The sequence below is a fragment of the Carica papaya genome, chromosome 5, assembly GCF_054855325.1.
Source record: "Carica papaya isolate Zhongbai chromosome 5, ASM5485532v1, whole genome shotgun sequence".
Lineage (NCBI taxonomy): Eukaryota > Viridiplantae > Streptophyta > Magnoliopsida > Brassicales > Caricaceae > Carica > Carica papaya.
This window is the reverse complement of record NC_142313.1, coordinates 14093562-14110938: the sequence shown is the minus strand read 5'-3', so window position 1 is coordinate 14110938 and position 17377 is coordinate 14093562. Positions and strand designations below refer to the sequence as shown.

Sequence of the window (17377 nt, the reverse complement as noted above, 5' to 3'; positions counted from 1 at the left end):
ATTAAATAAATGTTTAATATAAATTTCAACGTATAAAAATTAATAAATCTTGGTGGTGCATATATGGGGTAAGTAGAGTCTTTTAATTACATTCGTCTTGCACACCATTGTTCTAAAATATTCTAAATTCATCAATTAGGGATTTTTGTCGCCTATATTCGAACACAAAGTCTCATTGTTATTATATAAATCTATTATTATATAGATAAAAAATATATATATAACTTCTCAAAGTCAAATTAAGAACATAAATATATATATATTTTTCAATGAGCAAGTATAACAATAGAAGAATGATCTTTGAAGTTACTTATAAGCAATAAATAATCAATTTAAAAAACACAATCTAAGAAGTTCGTTGACATTTTGACTATTAAATATTAAGAAATGTATGCATGTTAGAAGACTAATTTAAGTATTAAAGAATGCATAAATTTTGACTAAAAAGTATATGAAATCATTAATAAAAAGAAAGTTATTTATTACTCAATTTAGTTATCAAAATTTAATATTTATAATAATTTAATTTTTTATTACAATTTAGTTTCTGAATTGTTTATAATGCTTCAATGCATTAATGTCTTTGGATGGAAAAATTGAATTTTTGCTGCAAGAAATTATTCAAAGTCCCAATTCTCTCGTCACTTTTTTTCTATCCTAATTTCTAAATTAGTATCACAAAATCAATTGCTAAATAATCAAATACTTTCTAAGTTATATAAAAAAAAAAAAAACAAAACAAAACACAACCAACTATTCTAAGTGTAAAAAATGATTTAACTCATATATGAAATAAATAAGTTATTTTTGTTATGTATTTTATATTTTATTATAATTAAAATAATACATTTAAATATAATTTCTATGAAAATAGACAGACCAACCATCTTTTCAAATTAAAATAATACATTTAGATTAAGTATATTAAAAGCAACATGGTTTTTTTTTTTTTTTTTGTCAATCCAAATCATCTGCACTTCAGTTAAAATTTAATTTTTGAAGGTAAGTTAAAAAAATTAATTATTTATATTAAATAAATATAATCAATACCAAGTGGGCCCATTATAAAGGAAAGAACTAAAAGATTACAACAAATTTTTTAACTTTTTATCCAAGCATGAATCAATGAAGAAGATGAGTTTGGACCCATTAAAAAAGTCCAAGAAAAGAAGACAATATGACCATTAACCCAATGCTATAATAGTATATAATGTACCCTAAGGGCAAAAAGAAAATAAGTAAAAAAAAAAAATTTGTAAGATATGAAAAAAAATATTTCCATGGAATTTTATTTCGTAATTATGTGAGAAATCTTCACAATTAAAGATTAGTTAAGAGGAAAAATTGCTCATAAATTGCAAGCTATCTTTAAAAAAACTTTTTAAATGTCAAATCTCGCAGAAAAGAAAAATACTTAAGAAAGAGAAAAATATCTTGACAGAATTTCTTCCTCTAAATCAACCACAATTAATTAAAATAGTCCATATTTAAAAAAAAATTTCTCATAGGAAAATCATATCTAATATATTTTAGCTGTAATTTTTTTTTTAATTTTTCTAGTTTTCCATTATAGTTTAGATTTAATTTTCTATATAATTTCTACCATTAATTAAAAGATTATTTTTTCCTTATTATTCGCATGACCTATACTATAAATAAGTCTTCAATTTAAAATTGTAATTCAATTTAAAATTTTTAACTTATTAATAAAATTCAAGTATTCTTATTTTAAACTTACAAACTTGCAATAGTGAGTGAGTGGGTCTTCGACCGACTTGTTGTGCTAGAAATTGAGATCACTTATTGATGTAAGTCTCATGACATCTTTTCAATTCTAGTTCTTTATTTCTTTTCCAATTACCTTAGTTTTCACTCCCCCGTTGAGTGCGAATTAAATAGGGAGGGTTTGCTTAGGATTTTGAGTTTCTAATTATTGACGTATATGCGGAGTTTTGGATCCTGTTATGGATACTGAGTTCTGCATCATTACCCTTTAACCCGACGTTCATTGACTGATTGTGTGATATTGTTGGGTAAGATCCCTATCTGTTGAAAGACCAAGAAGCAACATACAGTGTCTTGTTCATATGCGGAAGCTAAATACCATTCCATGACTACTACATGTTGTGAATTGAAGTGGTTGAAAGAACTTTTACTATTATTGGGAGTAAAAAACGAAAGTCCTTCATATTTATAGTATGATAGCGAAACGATATTATATATTACTGTTAATCCAATTTACCATGAAAGAACAAAAGATATTGAGATCGATTGTTATTTTGTTCATGATGAGATATAACGAGATAATATTGCTATATCTCATGTAGCGCCCGGGAAATTGAAGAGGAAAAAAAAAAAAAAAAAAAAAGAGAGGCCACGTCAGCAGACCCAGTCAGCAGTCCCGGCCAACCGGGACCTGCCACGTGGCAAGACCACGTCGATCCGGGATGGACCACGTTGGCAATCCGCGTATGCGCGGTTGGACGGCCCAGATCAAGCGTGCAATCGGACGGCCCAGATGCAATCGCACGGACGGCCCAGATTCAATCAAAAACGGACGGTTCAGATTAAATCAAAATGGACGGCTGAGATCAAAAGACAAAAAGGTATAAATAAGACCCCCACACCAGACCACAAAACCCTAGCCGCCTGCCCTCGCCGGAGAAGACGAACCAGAAGCCAGTCGCCGCCACCCGCCGCCGCACCGGAGGGATTTCCGACCGCCGATCGAGGTAAATTTCATACCCCCGACTCGTTTTTCCACGCTGATCTCCCCTGTGGCCAAATCGGAGCCAAAATCCTGGCAAAACGGCCGAAAAACACGGCCGAAGCCCAGCGGCGCCGCCGCGCCCCTCCCAAGTTTTTGCCTCCGATGAGGCCCTTCCCGACCTCCGTTTAATGCAATTTTTATATCACCGTGATCACTATTCTTTTCTCTACAGGTTGATCGGAGCCGAATCACCAAAATATGAACTTCACCGGAGAGCCGCCGCACCCAAGAGCACTGCCGCCGGTAAGCTTCGGTTTTCCGTAATTTTTTGGCCCCCCGAGGGCCCTAGAGTTGTTTAATCGCAAGGATCGATGCAAGTGTGGCCGAAAACGGCCAAACCGAGGCGAATCGCCGCCGCAAGCGGCGGCGTCGTCGCCGGAGCACGGCGGAGCCGCCGTGCCGGAAATGCGATATTGGCCGAAAGGGGCCCCGGACCTAATTTGGGATTTTTTGGAACACGTGCAGGTACCAGTAAACATTTGAAGGAAATGGAATTTGCTCAATTGGTCTAGGGAAATATGACAGTGTCGGAGTATGCTCGTAAGTTCCTGGAGCTGAGCCGACATGCCCCGGAGACATTGTTGGATGAGGGCCGAAAGGCCAGGAAATTCCAGTGGGGTCTCCGCCCGGAGATCAGACAACACTTACTGGTGATGGAGCTCGAGACATATTCGGCAGTCCTGGCAAAGGCGCAGATCATAGAAAGGAGTTTCGACACCCGCCCTCAGCTAGCGGGAAGTTCCCGACCCTCAGCCCCGCTCCGCAGGCCAGCACCTACCATGCCTGTCCAACCCAGTAAGAGGCCCAGACCCGCCGTCCAGGCCCCTCCTCAGGCTACGGGGGCAGCACGTGGGAAGATCTGCCAGTACTGCGGCAGGGATCATGGGGACCGACCCTGCTACCGCCTCAATAACACCTGTCGCATATGCGGCAGTGCCCAGCACTATGTAAGGGAGTGCCCTAGGAACCAGAATCAAGGGAGGCCTCCAATCCAGGGCAGAGTTTACAACCTTACCCAGAAGGATGCCGACGCAGACTCGGACGTGGTACATGGTATGTATACTATCTCTGGCCACATTGCTCATGTTTTGTTTGATACTGGTGCATCACATTCTTTTATTTCACATGTTCTTGCTTCCAAAATTTGTGTATCACTTGATAGACTTGATTCATTATTGCTTGTATCTACCGCTGGGGGGGAGACATTGCTAGGAGAGGTTGTCTACAGGGCATGTGCCGTGGAGATAGCAGATAAAAAATTGAGGGTAGACCTGATAGGGTTAGACACAAGGGATTTTGATGTAATCCTAGGAATGGATTGGCTAGCGGCGTATCACGCCACCATAGATTGCTTTAACAAAAAGATTATATTTAATCCTCCCAACGAGGAGCCATTTACAAGTTAATAAAATTATTCGGTACTGATTTCCCCTAATGGCAAATTCTTTTTTTCTTAATTCCAGTGCTTTAATCTTGAATTTTCTCTAACTAGGTAAACCCAAGAAAGAAGTTTGTATCCAAGAGATTCCAGTAGTCCGAGACTTTCCAGACGTATTTCCGGATGAACTGCCCGGTCTACTAGGGGACAGAGAGGTCGAGTTCACCATAGACTTACAGCCAGGAACCCAGCCCATCTCGGTAGCTCCTTACCGAATGAGCCGCATCGAGATGGAAGAACTAAGGAAACAGATCACTGAGCTACAAAACAGTGACTTCATTAGACACAGCATTTCCCCATGGGGTGCCGGGGTTACTTTTGCAAAGAAAGGAGATGGAACGTTGAGACTGTGCATTGATTACAGAAGGATAAACAAGGTAACAATTAAGAACAAGTACCCTCTTCCCCGGATTGATGACATTTTCGATCAGTTGCAGGGTGCACAGGTCTTTTCTAAAATAGATCTACGATCAGGTTACCATCAAGTAAAAGTGAGAGCAGAAGACATCCCCAAGACGGCATTCCGAACCAGGTACGGACACTATGAGTTCCTGGTTATGCCGTTTGGGCTAACCAATGCCCCGGCCATCTTTATGGATCTAATGAATAGGATCTTCAGAGAATTCTTGGATCAATTTGTCATCGTGTTCATCGATGATATCTTAGTCTACTCAAAAAGTAGGGAAGAACATGCTCATCATCTTGCCCAAGTCCTACAGGTACTCAGGGAAAAGAAGTTGTATGCGAAGTTGAGCAAGTGTGGATTTTGGCTCGAGCAAACCGCCTTCCTAGGACATGTTATATCAAAGGAAGGGGTGTCGGTGAACCCCGAAAAGGTTGAAGCGGTACTTGGTTGGGAAAGGCTGACAACAGTTAAGGAAATTCGCAGTTTACTAGGGATGGCAGGTTATTACCGCCGGTTTGTCGAAGAGTTTTTTAGTCTAGCAGCTCCTCTAACTTGACTCACAAAGAAGCATGCAAAGTTTGAATGGAATGAGAACTGCGAAAGGAGTTTTTCAGAGTTGAAAAAGCGACTGACTACCGCACCAGTGCTGCCTCTACCGAGTGGATCAGGAGGGTAGACAGTTTATAGTGATGCCTCCTATCTGGGCCTGGGTTGTGTCCTAATGCAGCATGAAAAGGTTATAGCATATGGGTCTAGACAGCTAAAGAATCATGAGAAGAACTATCCTACCCATGACTTGGAGCTTGCCGCAATCATACACGCCTTGAAAACCTGGCGCCATTATTTGTATGGAGAGACCTTTCAGATCTACACCGATCATAAGAGTTTGAAGCACATCTTCACTCAGAAGGATCTCAACATGCGTCAGAGAAGGTGGATGGAACTCCTCAAGGACTATGATTGTGACATCCTATACCATCCAGGTAAGGGCAACGTAGTGGCCGATGCCCTCAGTAGGAAAAGTGCAGGCACCCTAGCCCATCTGATGGTTTCAGAATGTAGGTCCATTGGGGCTACACAGCAGGTTCGCCTGCGAGATCTGAAGAGAGTCACATGTTTGGGCCACCTAGCAGTCCAACCCGAGTTAATCCAAAGAATAAAGGAAGCCCAGTCAGTCGACCCCGCCCTAGTAACCCGCAAGAAGGATGCAGAACAAGGAGTGAGCTCAGAATTTCAGATCTCTGCCGACGGATTGATTCGTTTCAAGGACAGAGTGTGTGTCCCAGACGACAGTGAGTTAAAAAGAGACATCATGATAGAGTCCCATAGTTCAAGGTTCGCCATGCATCCAGGAAGTACGAAAATGTACCAAACTATGCGACCTCGGTTCTGGTGGAATGGGATGAAGAGAGATATAGCCGACTTTGTATCTAAGTGCTTGGTATGTCAGCAGGTCAAAGCAGAACATCAACGCCCGGACGGGTTACTTCAGCCTTTACCGATTCCAGAGTGGAAGTGGGAACACATCACCATGGACTTCGTATCGGGACTACCCAAGGCACGATCGGGACATGATGCTATATGGGTAATTGTTGATCGACTCACTAAGTCTTCCCACTTCCTGGCCATCAGAATGACTAATCCTTTGGACAAGTTGGCAAGAATGTATATCCGGGAGGTAGTCAGACTGCATGGAGTTCCAGTAACAGTGGTATCCGACAGGGATCCCAGATTCACTTCTCGGTTTTGGAATAGTTTCCAGTAAGCTATGGGAACAAAGCTGTCTCTTAGTACTGCCTTCCACCCCCAAACCGATGGACAATCAGAGAGGACAATTCGTACGCTGGAGGATATGCTCCGAGCTTGTGTCCTTGACTCCGGGGACCATAGGGACGACCACCTACCCCTGATAGAGTTTGCTTACAACAACAGTTACCAAGCAAGCATCGGCATGGCCCCATACGAGGCGCTATACGGGCGTCCGTGCAGGTCACCGATATGTTGGGAGGAAGTGGGCGATAGAAGATAGTTTGGCCCAAATTTGGTAGAAGAAACCACGTCCAAGATAGTTAAGATCAAGAAGAACATCCAAACAGCTCAGAGTAGGCAAAAGAGTTATGCTGATACCCGGAGGAGAGACCTGGCCTTTGAGAAAGGCGACCGGGTGTTTCTTAAAGTCACCCCCTTCAAGGGAATTAGTAGGTTCGGCAGGAGGGGAAAATTAAACCCCAGATATATTGGACCCTTTGAAATCTTAGACAAGATTAGTACCATTGCCTACAGACTTGCACTGCCTCCTGAGCTCTCCCGGGTTCATAATGTGTTTCACGTATCTATGCTACGTAAGTACAATCCGAACCCTTCTCATGTATTGGCTCATGAACCGCTTCCACTCCGAGAGAACTTGTCTTATGAAGAAGTACCGGTCGGTATCACGGACCGAGAGAGCAGAATACTCCGCAACCGGGAAATATCATTTGTAAAAGTCGTGTGGCAGAACCACACGCCCAGGGAGGCTACTTGGGAACTGGAATCAGAATTTAGGGCCCAATATCCCCATCTGTTCGATCAAGAGTAACGAGGCAAATTTGGGAACCAAATTTCTTTAAGGGGGGGAGAGTTGTAGCGCCCGGGAAATTGAAGAGGAAAAAAAAAAAAAAAGGAGAGGCCACGTCAGCAGACACAGTCAGCAGTCCCGGCCAACCGGGACCTACCACGTGGCAAGACCACGTCGATCCGGGACGGGCCACGTTGGCGATCCGTGTATGCGCGATCGGACGGCCCAGATCAAGCGTGCGATCGGACGGCCCAGATGCAATCGCACGGACGGCCCAGATTAAATAAAAAACGGACGGCCCAGATTAAATCAAAATGGACGGCTGAGATCAAAAGAAAAAAAGGGTATAAATAAGACCCCCACACCAGACCACAAAACCCTAGCCGCCTGCCCTCGCCGGAGAAGAAGAACCAGAAGCCGGCCGCCGCCACCCGCCGCCGCACCGGAGGGATTTTCGACCGCCGATCGAGGTAAATTTCATACCCCCGACTCGTTTTTCCATGCTGATCTCCCCTGTGGCCAAATCGGAGCCAAAATCCCGGCCAAACGGCCGGAAAACACTGCCGAAGCCCAGCGGCGCCGCCGCGCCCCTCCTCAATTTTTACCTCCGATGAGGCCCTTCCCGACCTCCGTTTAATGCAATTTTTATATCACCGTGATCACCATTCTTTTCTCTACAGGTTGATCGGAGCCGAGTCATCAAAACACGAACTTCACCAGAGAGCCGTCGCACCCGAGAGCACCGCTGCCGGTAAGCTTCGGTTTTTCGTAATTTTTTGGCCCCTCGAGGGCCCTAGAGTTGTTTAATCGCAAGGATCGATGCAAGTGTGGCCGAATTCTGCCGGAAACGGCCAAACCGAGGCGAATCGCCGCCGCTTGCGGCGGCGCCGTCGTCGGAGCACGGCAGAGCCGCCGTGCCGGAAAGGCGATATTGGTCGAAAGGGGCCCCGGACCTAATTTGGGATTTTTTGGAACACGTGCAGGTTCCAGTAGTGCGTTTCAGTTCCCCAAAAAAAATTCAGGGAAAATTAGGGACAGCCTGTAGGCGCACTGTGAAGCCGTGTTCGGACCCCGAAACGTGTAAGGACCCCTCACCCTATTTCCTATCACGGTATTAAAGTTCAATAAATGATAAAACGGTATTTCATGAATCAACGAATGTGTGAAATTGCTTAAGGTTGCTAATGGAGCCCGAGTCTAGTGTGTTTGTCGGTTAACTGTTATTTGGCCTGTTTTACAGTTTTAAATGCAGCATGAGGTTCGATGTTTTCATTTTATAGTTTCGTGTGCATATTTTACTGTTTTATTAATTATGGATTGAATGACTGGGATATTGATGCTGTATGTTGTCTGTTTGGCATAAATTATCGTTTTGCTTGTTTGTATGTGATTGATAATGCTAACTGAGGAAAAAAGAGAATGAAAGATTATATAAATGAAAATTGTATAATGTGGTCAGCCTGACTAGATATCCTGGGAGATGGTGGACGGACCGGGTCCGTAGGGAACCCTACCGGGATTGTGGTCTCCCATACCGGACGGGGTATGGAGATCTTATGTGTTTTGGCGCCCATACCAGACGGGGTATGGGGACGGCCCGTTTCACCCTCATACCGGACGGGGTAATGAGGTCTATGGTTTGGCACCCATACCGGACAGGGTATGGGGACGGCCTTGGAATATGATTTCAAGTGTTAAGGGTTAACGGGTAGCGGGACCCCTATGGATCCCCATGGATACTAGTGGGCTGGTAAATGAGGAAAATATGTTGTGTAACGATTGAATTACGAAAGGCTTGATAAGTATTATGTTATACAGTTTATATATGATTTAATGATGATGATGATGTTATTGCTTTCGTATATTGTTTTTATGAAATTCACCGAGGTAAGTGAATAGTAAAGGTTTTATTATTGATAAAAGGATTTGTTGTAAATTATGCTCCATTGGTCTTTTTGTGTTTTCTACCCACCTTTACCTCCGTGACGGTGAGATATCGTGATGTCTTTACTGGGCTAGTGTAGCTCATTCCTTATTTAATCATTTCAGATCAGGAAGACATTGTTCCCGAGCCGGTCCCGCAGGAGGACGACGAAGAGGACGCCTAAAGACTCCATAGTCATATTCGTAGCTTTTACTTTCAAGTTTCTCCTTTAAGTAGTTTGATCTTTTATATTGTGAGCACGTTTTTGGTTTTAGTGTAAGGGATGTTAATCGAATTTTTGACTTCGCTTCCGGATTGATATTTTTAATATACATTTTATTTTGAATTTCCGGAGCCGTTACATCTCATGCATGTACTTATGAGCAATTTACAGATATATTGACCAAAGGACTTAGTAGACACTAATTTGAACATTTCTTGCACAAGTTGGGCATTTTTAATCTTCATACATGAACTTGAGGAGAAGTATTGAGGGATTAGAATTAAGGAGATCTTATTGTAATAGGCTTTGACTATTCTATATATATGTATTCATCTGTATGAAAAAGACATGAAATTTTTTTCTTAAAATTGACAATAAACAGGATCTATATAGACACATAGATCCATAGATCCATACGCCTCGATTAGAAAATAATCAGTAAAAAAAGAAAATTTCAAAATTGGCTATATCTCAAAACAAACAAAAGGAAAACAAAAAGTGAAACATAAATCACAGGTCAACTAAGCCCTTTCGAAGAATTTCTTAAGAATAAGAATGAGAAATCTCATGTAAATACCATAGAATAAGGTTTGATCTTATTCATAGAGATTCCGTAAATATTCTACTCCAAAAATGTAAAATTCAAAATAATTATAATTTTTTAGATATTGGATGCAATTACGAATTCATGATCTGACATATATAATCAATATTTTAAGTTTATATTGTATAATCATTTACAATTAATATTATAAACTTAAGTTTATATAGAGATTAAATAATGTGGTATTAATAAATATCTTGGCTTAAAAAAAAAAAATTAGTTCTAGCATACAAAAATTAATTTGATAATATTCTTACTGCTAAAAGTGGTAATTATAATGTACTTTTTAAGTATATGTTTGGGAGAGCACCAAAAACTGAGAAGGAAAAATATTTTCTCATACTTTTAGAGTAGGTTATTCATAAATCAAAGATTGTCAAATAAGTTATCAAAGTGAAAAATATTTGGATAAATACAAAGTTAGTCTCTAACATTTTCTATTTCATTTCAAATACCAAATTTCTCTTAATTTTTTAACAGAAAAAATTAAAATAATTAAATCATATTTAAATGTTTTAAAAATAATTTAAAATAATAATTTTAACTAATTATTTAGATTAATATATTAATAAATTAATGATAATAATAGACTTATTTTGTTGGTATTAATTTATTAATTTGATTAATCAATTCAAAATTATTTTTTAAAATATTTAAATATGATCTAAAATTTTATTTTTTAATTAAAAAATAAAGTGAAATTAAATATTTGAAATAAATAGAAAAAGGACTAAATTATAACAAAAAATTTAGGGATTAAGTTGTAATAATTTAATAATTTGTCTTAAATTAAATGTAATAAAAATTTTAATATTTTAATTAAAAATAATACATTTTAAATACCAATTTCTTTAGAATTGGACTGACCATCTTTTCCAATTATCCTTTGTCTTATATATATATATATATATATATATATATGAGGGTGTGATATATATTTAGATTTTATATATTTAAGGCACCATGAGTCTCTTTTTGGTCGGTCCATATCACACGAAAGCGGAAATGCACTTCAGTTAAAATTTAATTTTTTTTTAAAAAATCAATTATTTATATTAAAAAAAAAAAAAAAAACAGAAAGGGAAATTCAATTTGACTTTCCAAACACGAAGCGGACTCGAACGTTATATAAGCTTCTGCTTCTCCGCCACTCTGAACTTACATCCTCCCTCCCTCTCTCTCAAAATAGCCCTATTGCTTTCTGATCAATTTTTCTCTATTGCTTTCTGATTTGCGCAATACTTCTCTTGCTTATCTGATTGATTCTTCTCGAGTGCTCGGCGATCTTAGAAATAAACGCCTTAGACATTGTTCTTCTCAGGTTTGCTTCTTCTTTGCATACTGTCTCTCCAATTAAACCTTGTTATCTTTTCGCTTAGGGTTTCTGGTTCATCATTTTTATCTTGAACCGTTTATGTCTATCCAAGAAGATATAACCTCTCAGATAATGGTGATGGGATCTGTGTTGGATTGTGTTTATCCGCCATCAGTAACAGTTCTTTTAGGTTTCTTTTTGATATCTGAGGGTTTTTCCGATGAATCGGTCATTAAATAACGAGATGGAGAACCGAAAGCTCGGGTGTTGTTATGTCGGAACTTTCAAGATTTTCTAGTGGCTGCTTATGTTCGATTATAAGTGTCCTCTGATTGATCCTGTTTGTATTCCTGGTGTAAATGGAAAAGTGTATGTTTTCTTGGAATGGATGTCAGATGGATTGCTGATATAGCTTTTTTATTTTATGCGTTCTTGCGAGGAACGTCACATCTAGGAAAGAACGGTTCTTGGATTCAGTTTGACATGTATTTTTCATCTTTCTCTATAGTATGGACACCAAGATGGCAAGAGGCAGCAGAGATACAATCGGAAGGTCAGTTTATAGTGGGACTTCTACACAAGTTGTTCCCAGAAAATATCGAGTCTTGCCCAAGGATCAACCAAGGAATAAACCCTATAATGGCACTAGGAACTCAATAGTTTGGACTCCAGAGCAGTCTCATGTCTCATCTGAGAAGCGTCCAAGAAAAATGTTGAATTGTGACAGAAGGAATCCAGTGGATTCAAGTAACAGAGATGGTGAATTATCCGATAGTAATGCTCCAAAGACTCAAGGAAGGGTCTGTAAATTCTGGGTCTCTGACAAATGCCTGAAGGGCGATAAATGCAACTTTCTGCACTCATGGTTTCATGGAGAAGGATTTGCAATGTTGGCCACTCTTGAAGGGCACAAAAAGGTATTTCCTTAGGCCTAATTGTTTCCTTGTATTGTATACCCTGTCTTCTTGACTTGTATAAACATGTAAGTAGATCAAAAGAGCTGGATATAACTTCATGCTCCTTGTTAATTGACCTTGAATTGACTCACTGGAGCTTCTATCTTGTATAAACAGAGATTAAGTGTTTCTAGAAACAGTGTTGTGAAGTTTTGTCATTCATTGATGTTTGTTCTTCTACTTTTCATTAGCCTTTTCGAGTCATTATTTGATTGTGGAAGCTCCATTGTGATTAGGTTATCAAGGGGATTGCTCTTCCTTCTGGCTCTGAAAAGCTCTATTCAGCCAGTAAGGATGGTACTGCACAGGTTTGGGACTGCCATACTGGTCAATGTATTCAAGTGATTAATCTTGGTGCTGAGGTTGGTTCCTTAATCAGTGAGGGGCCATGGGTTTTTATTGGCATTCCGAATGTTGTCAAGGTTGGTTATGTCATTATCCTATTGTCATTATTAATTACTGTTTGAGATTGTGTTGTAGTTGCAATCTCGCTTTGTATCTTCTAGTGTCGAGTTCATGGGCCTTGCTGGTAATTTTTGTAGGCCTGGAACATTCAGACAGGCGCAGAATTCAATCTGGAAGGACCAGTAGGTCAAGTTAATGTTATGGTTGTTGGCGACAACATGCTTTTGGCAGGGGCGCAGGTAAATGCTTCATTTGCAATATGGAATTCCTTTTAACTTGTGTCACTAGGCGTAAGCTACTTTGCTGGATTGGAAAATAAATTCTGAGAGTTGGATGGTTCTAATTGTTTGAGCAAATGCATCTAACTGATGTATTGTGGGGTTTCAAGAATTTAAGTCCATCGCTGGACAGAGCCATTTTGGCAGGTTTTCATGACTCTGATTATATCTTTAAGATTAGTTACTTAAAATTTGCTCTCATTGGTGTTGCAGGATGGAACTATTTTGGTCTGGAAAGGCAATACTGAAACTGATCCATTTCAAAAAGTCGCTTGCTTGAAAGGCCACACTAGCCCTGTGGTATGTTTATGTATTGGAAGGGGAAGGCTATACTCAGGATCAATTGCTGGTACAATAAGGGTATGTTGTTGATATTAAGAAAATTGCCTGCTACTAATTTTCGTGTCAACATACAACTTCTTCATACAAAGTATCCTGTATATCTTTCTTTTTCTTTTTTCATTATGTTTATTATCTTAATTTCATTGGTTATTTCTGTCATATACTCTGCAAGATAGGTCATTTTCCATGGTAACTCTTTCCTATGAGTATCAAATAAACTCTGCCCCCTTGTCTTTCGAAATTTGATTTAAGCCGGAAGAGATGAAATTCAATATTAGAATATTCAAACTTATAAGTAGTATACCAACTAAGGAATACAATTAGCTGATAACGTTAAGGTTGATATTTTAAACAAATGGTTTCATATTCTTGGTTCCATTGTAGTAGAATATAGCATCACCCATTATGATGATTCAAGGTCAGTTGTAAATATGTTAATTAACTTGTAAATTTTTTTGTTCATGGGTTGGCGCTCCCATTTCAATATATTTCTACATTTTTATCTTTAAAAAAAAATGTTAAGGTTGAGTTTTTTTTTTTTTTTTTTTTTATTTTCAATTTTCTAAGATATGAGTGGGAACATAATATAAATAAAATAGAAACTTGAGAGAAAATATTGTTCCAATTACAAATTAATTCTATATTTAATTTATGTGTTTTGTTATTACTTCCTTAATATGTGAGAATAAAAATCTATAATTTTCATATTGAAATAAGAATTTAATTGATTAATCTATGCTTTAAATATGTAAATTATGATTTAACTTTTAGATGTCAAAGAAACTTAGAATGTAGGAATTGAAAGGAAATAAAACAAGGTTGAACTAGATCCCGTTAACTTTCTGAACGGTGAATAACTTTGGTATTGATTATTGTTCTCTTCTATTCTTTAATTCTTGTCATCTTGCGGACTACGATTTGTATTTGTGTTGTTTTACATGACAATTTTTTTCTAGTATCGATATATGGCCTCCATTTTGTTGTCTTTGCTAATCTGACTAATAAGTGACCTTCGCACAAATTATTCGATTTCATGTGATAATATTTTCTCGATATGCAGAAAGATTATTTACCATTTCCTTTTAAATATAAAACCAGGTTTGGGACCTTAACACACTGCAGCTTGTTACATCATTGAAAGGGCATAAAGAGGCAGTTACATCTCTTCTTTGTTGGGATCAGTTTTTGTTATCATGCTCATTGGATCGAACTTTAAAATTCTGGGGTACATCTGAAAAAGATGTCTTGAAAGTATTCTATACGCACACTGAGCAACAGGTATCATTTATTTCCAGCATTTTCTCCTGATACTGTGCTAATTTCCTGATGCTATTTTGCCGGGGGTGTCACAGGTTGTGGACTAGGACCTGGACAAGGTTCCTTTGCATTTTGCTTTTTCGTTTATCCATCATGTGTTTATGTTTTTTTTTTTTTTGGTGTGGCTGTCGTGTTAGTAATAAGATCCTGGTTGCGTTCTGAATTTTCTTCATTTCCCAAATTCCACATCTGGCACTTTAGTGATGGTTATATAATAATAAAAGTTCACTGAATATTTGGATGAAAGTTGGCTGATCATGGGCTGTATATAGATTTAGAAATGTTTTTATTTCTTTATTCTCACAGTTTACCTGCTGCTGCTGCTGCTTCAGAATCTTCTGTTTGTCTGCTTAGTCGCTATCTTTCCACTTGTGTTCGCATCTCTTCTTGTTATTCACTATGTCCATTTATTAGTGTTGCTGCTACTCGAAATCTTTTTGGGAAAAAAAAGTGGGATGAGAGTAGGAACTATATAAAATTTAAATTCTGATATAGTAGCTATTTGTTTATCTTCACATGGATTAGCTAAGTTGTACATTTTTCGTCTCTGAAGGCTAATTTGCATGTCTTGCTCAAGACTTTTGACGGTGATATTTTGGAATTAGAAATAATTTTGTTTGGACCAGGGTATACTTTCGCTCTGTGGGATTACTGGTGTGGAAGACAAACCAATTTTGTTTTGCTCTTCTAATGACAACATTGTACATCTATACGACTTGCCATTGTAAGTATCAGTTAATTCTTGTGCATTATGTGTGTAACAGAATCTTTCTTGTGTAACATTTATAGCCATATTGAATAGATTCACGGAGCAAGCATGAAGTTTGCATAATTGAGATTGGGCCAGGAGGCCTCTTTTTCACGGGGGACGGAAGTGGCAGGTTGACCGTCTGGAACCTTTCATCCCAATTGGGATCGTGAAGGAGACATTAGTGAAATGTATAGGGACAATGTCCTTAGATAATATTGTTTTGGCTGTACATAAAAATTTTGTACCGATCGTTATCTGTATGTATATAATTACAAGTTATTCATTTATTTGTGCATTAGTTTAGCAACTTAATTACCAATTACGTTTAGTTTCAACTTATATTGATGCATCAGTTTCATTGCAAATTCAAGTTTTCAACATCTCCAATTATGTTTTTGCTGTATATTTCGTGAATTAGATTATGCTCTATTGAAATTGTGATTTACGCTCTTATTTTTATTTATTCGTTTTGTTAGTAATCTATAAATTCTTATAAAAAATTTATTTGAACTTGACTGAGACTATGGATATAATTTATTATACATTTTAATATGTAAAATTATAATATTTATATATTAAAATATTTTAATATATTTTTTAATAGACTCAAAATAAGTTAACAACTAATTAAAAAAAATAACTATTAAAAGATTTAATATTTTTATATTATAAAAGAATTTCCATTGTAAAACTTAAAATTTAATTAATCATAGAAATATATCATATGTCATGATATTCTAAATGGAGATTGTCATCATAAAAACGAAAAAAATATTTGATTTTACTTTTAATTTTTGAAAAATATTCAAATCGCATCATAATTTTTTTTTGTTGAATCAAACATCATCTTTTAAAAATATGCAAATCACTTACTAGTAAGAAAAATTAATTTGTTAAATATTAATATATGTCAACGATTAAATTATGTATTTTAATCAATGTGAACGTTACATATACATGTTGTTCGCATGGATCCATATAAAAAAAAACTACATATCTGCCCTAGAAACCAAAATCCGAAACTTCAATCTTTCGCCTTGCGAAATCAATCCTCCATCACCATTCCCAGATCTTCGACCTGTGGATTTCTTGTAACGGCCCCGTAAATTTAAATAAAATATATATATTAAAAATGTCAAATGCAGAAGCGTAATAAAAATTTTGATTAGCATCCCTTACGCGGTAACTAAAACTTACTCAAAACATGAAAGAACAAACTAACTAAAAGAGATACTCGAAATAAGAACTATAAATATAGTTATGGAGTCTTTAGGCGTCCCCTTCGTCGTCTTCCTGTGGAACGGGCTCGAGAACAATGTCTTCCTGATATGAAATAGTTAAATAAGGAATGAGCTACACCAGCTCAGTAAAGACATCACACTATCTCACCGCCACGGAAGTAAAAGTGGGTAGAAAACAAAATGACCAATGGAGCATAATTTATAACAAATTCTTTTATCAATAATAAAATTCTTTACTGTCCACTTACCTCAGCGAGATCCATGAAAACAACATATGAAAATAATAACCTTACAATATTATAAAATCATATACACTTTATAACACAACATATATCACACCTTTACATTTCAATCATTAGGAAACAGATTTCCTCTTTTACCAGCCTACTAGTATCCCTGGGGATCCATAGGGGGTCCCCTCTACACGTGAACCATTAACATTTATAATCTGATTCCAGGGCCGTCCCCATACCCCGTCCGGTATGGGCGCAAAAACCATGAACCTCAATACCACGTCCGGTATGAGGGTAAAACGGACCGTCCCCATACCCCGTCCGGTATGGGCATCAAAACACATAAGGTCTCCATACCCCGTCCGGTATGAGAGACCACGTTCCCGGTAGGGTTCCCTACGGACCCGGTCCGTCCACCGCCGCAGTATGAACCGGTGCCCCAGCCACCGTACTGCCCGGCACCGCCACAGTACAATCCGGTGCCCCCACCATTTCAGTAGGTGCCACCACAGGGCCCCAATTGGTCTGCATTCTGAAACAATCAAATGGGCTAAGATACCTGCACTTTTCCTGCTGAGGGCATCTGCTACCACGTTGCTCTTACCCGGATGGTATAA

General features: G+C 38.1%; 1 protein-coding gene across 3 annotated transcripts; it reads left to right on the top strand.

Moving 5' to 3' along the window:
- The first annotated feature begins 11068 nt into the window (after nucleotides 1–11068).
- Nucleotides 11069–15573, top strand: LOC110825735 (zinc finger CCCH domain-containing protein 48-like). Of its 3 annotated transcripts, XM_022056226.2 has the most exons (8): nucleotides 11069–11243; nucleotides 11746–12154; nucleotides 12430–12615; nucleotides 12736–12837; nucleotides 13090–13236; nucleotides 14317–14496; nucleotides 15089–15259; nucleotides 15338–15573. In XM_022056226.2, the coding sequence occupies exons 2-7, from the start codon at nucleotides 11747–11749 to the stop codon at nucleotides 15224–15226; spliced, it is 1161 nt and encodes a 386-aa protein (XP_021911918.2). In that variant the 5' UTR covers nucleotides 11069–11243; nucleotide 11746; the 3' UTR covers nucleotides 15227–15259; nucleotides 15338–15573. The 3 variants fall into 3 exon arrangements, with proteins under 3 accessions (XP_021911918.2, XP_021911919.2, XP_021911917.2); XM_022056227.2 differs by having other exon boundaries at nucleotides 11069–12154; nucleotides 15162–15259; XM_022056225.2 differs by having other exon boundaries at nucleotides 11069–12154.
- The last annotated feature ends 1804 nt before the right edge of the window (nucleotides 15574–17377 follow it).

Excerpts from the sequence above, each read along its gene's own strand:
- LOC110825735 (XM_022056226.2), top strand. The coding sequence starts at position 11,747 with ATGGACACCAAGATGGCAAGAGGCAGCAGAGATACAATCGGAAGGTCA. Across the intron at positions 12,838-13,089 it reads TGCTTTTGGCAGGGGCGCAG|GATGGAACTATTTTGGTCTG; the intron begins GTAAATGCTTCA and ends TTGGTGTTGCAG. Across the intron at positions 14,497-15,088 it reads ATACGCACACTGAGCAACAG|GCTAATTTGCATGTCTTGCT; the intron begins GTATCATTTATT and ends TCGTCTCTGAAG.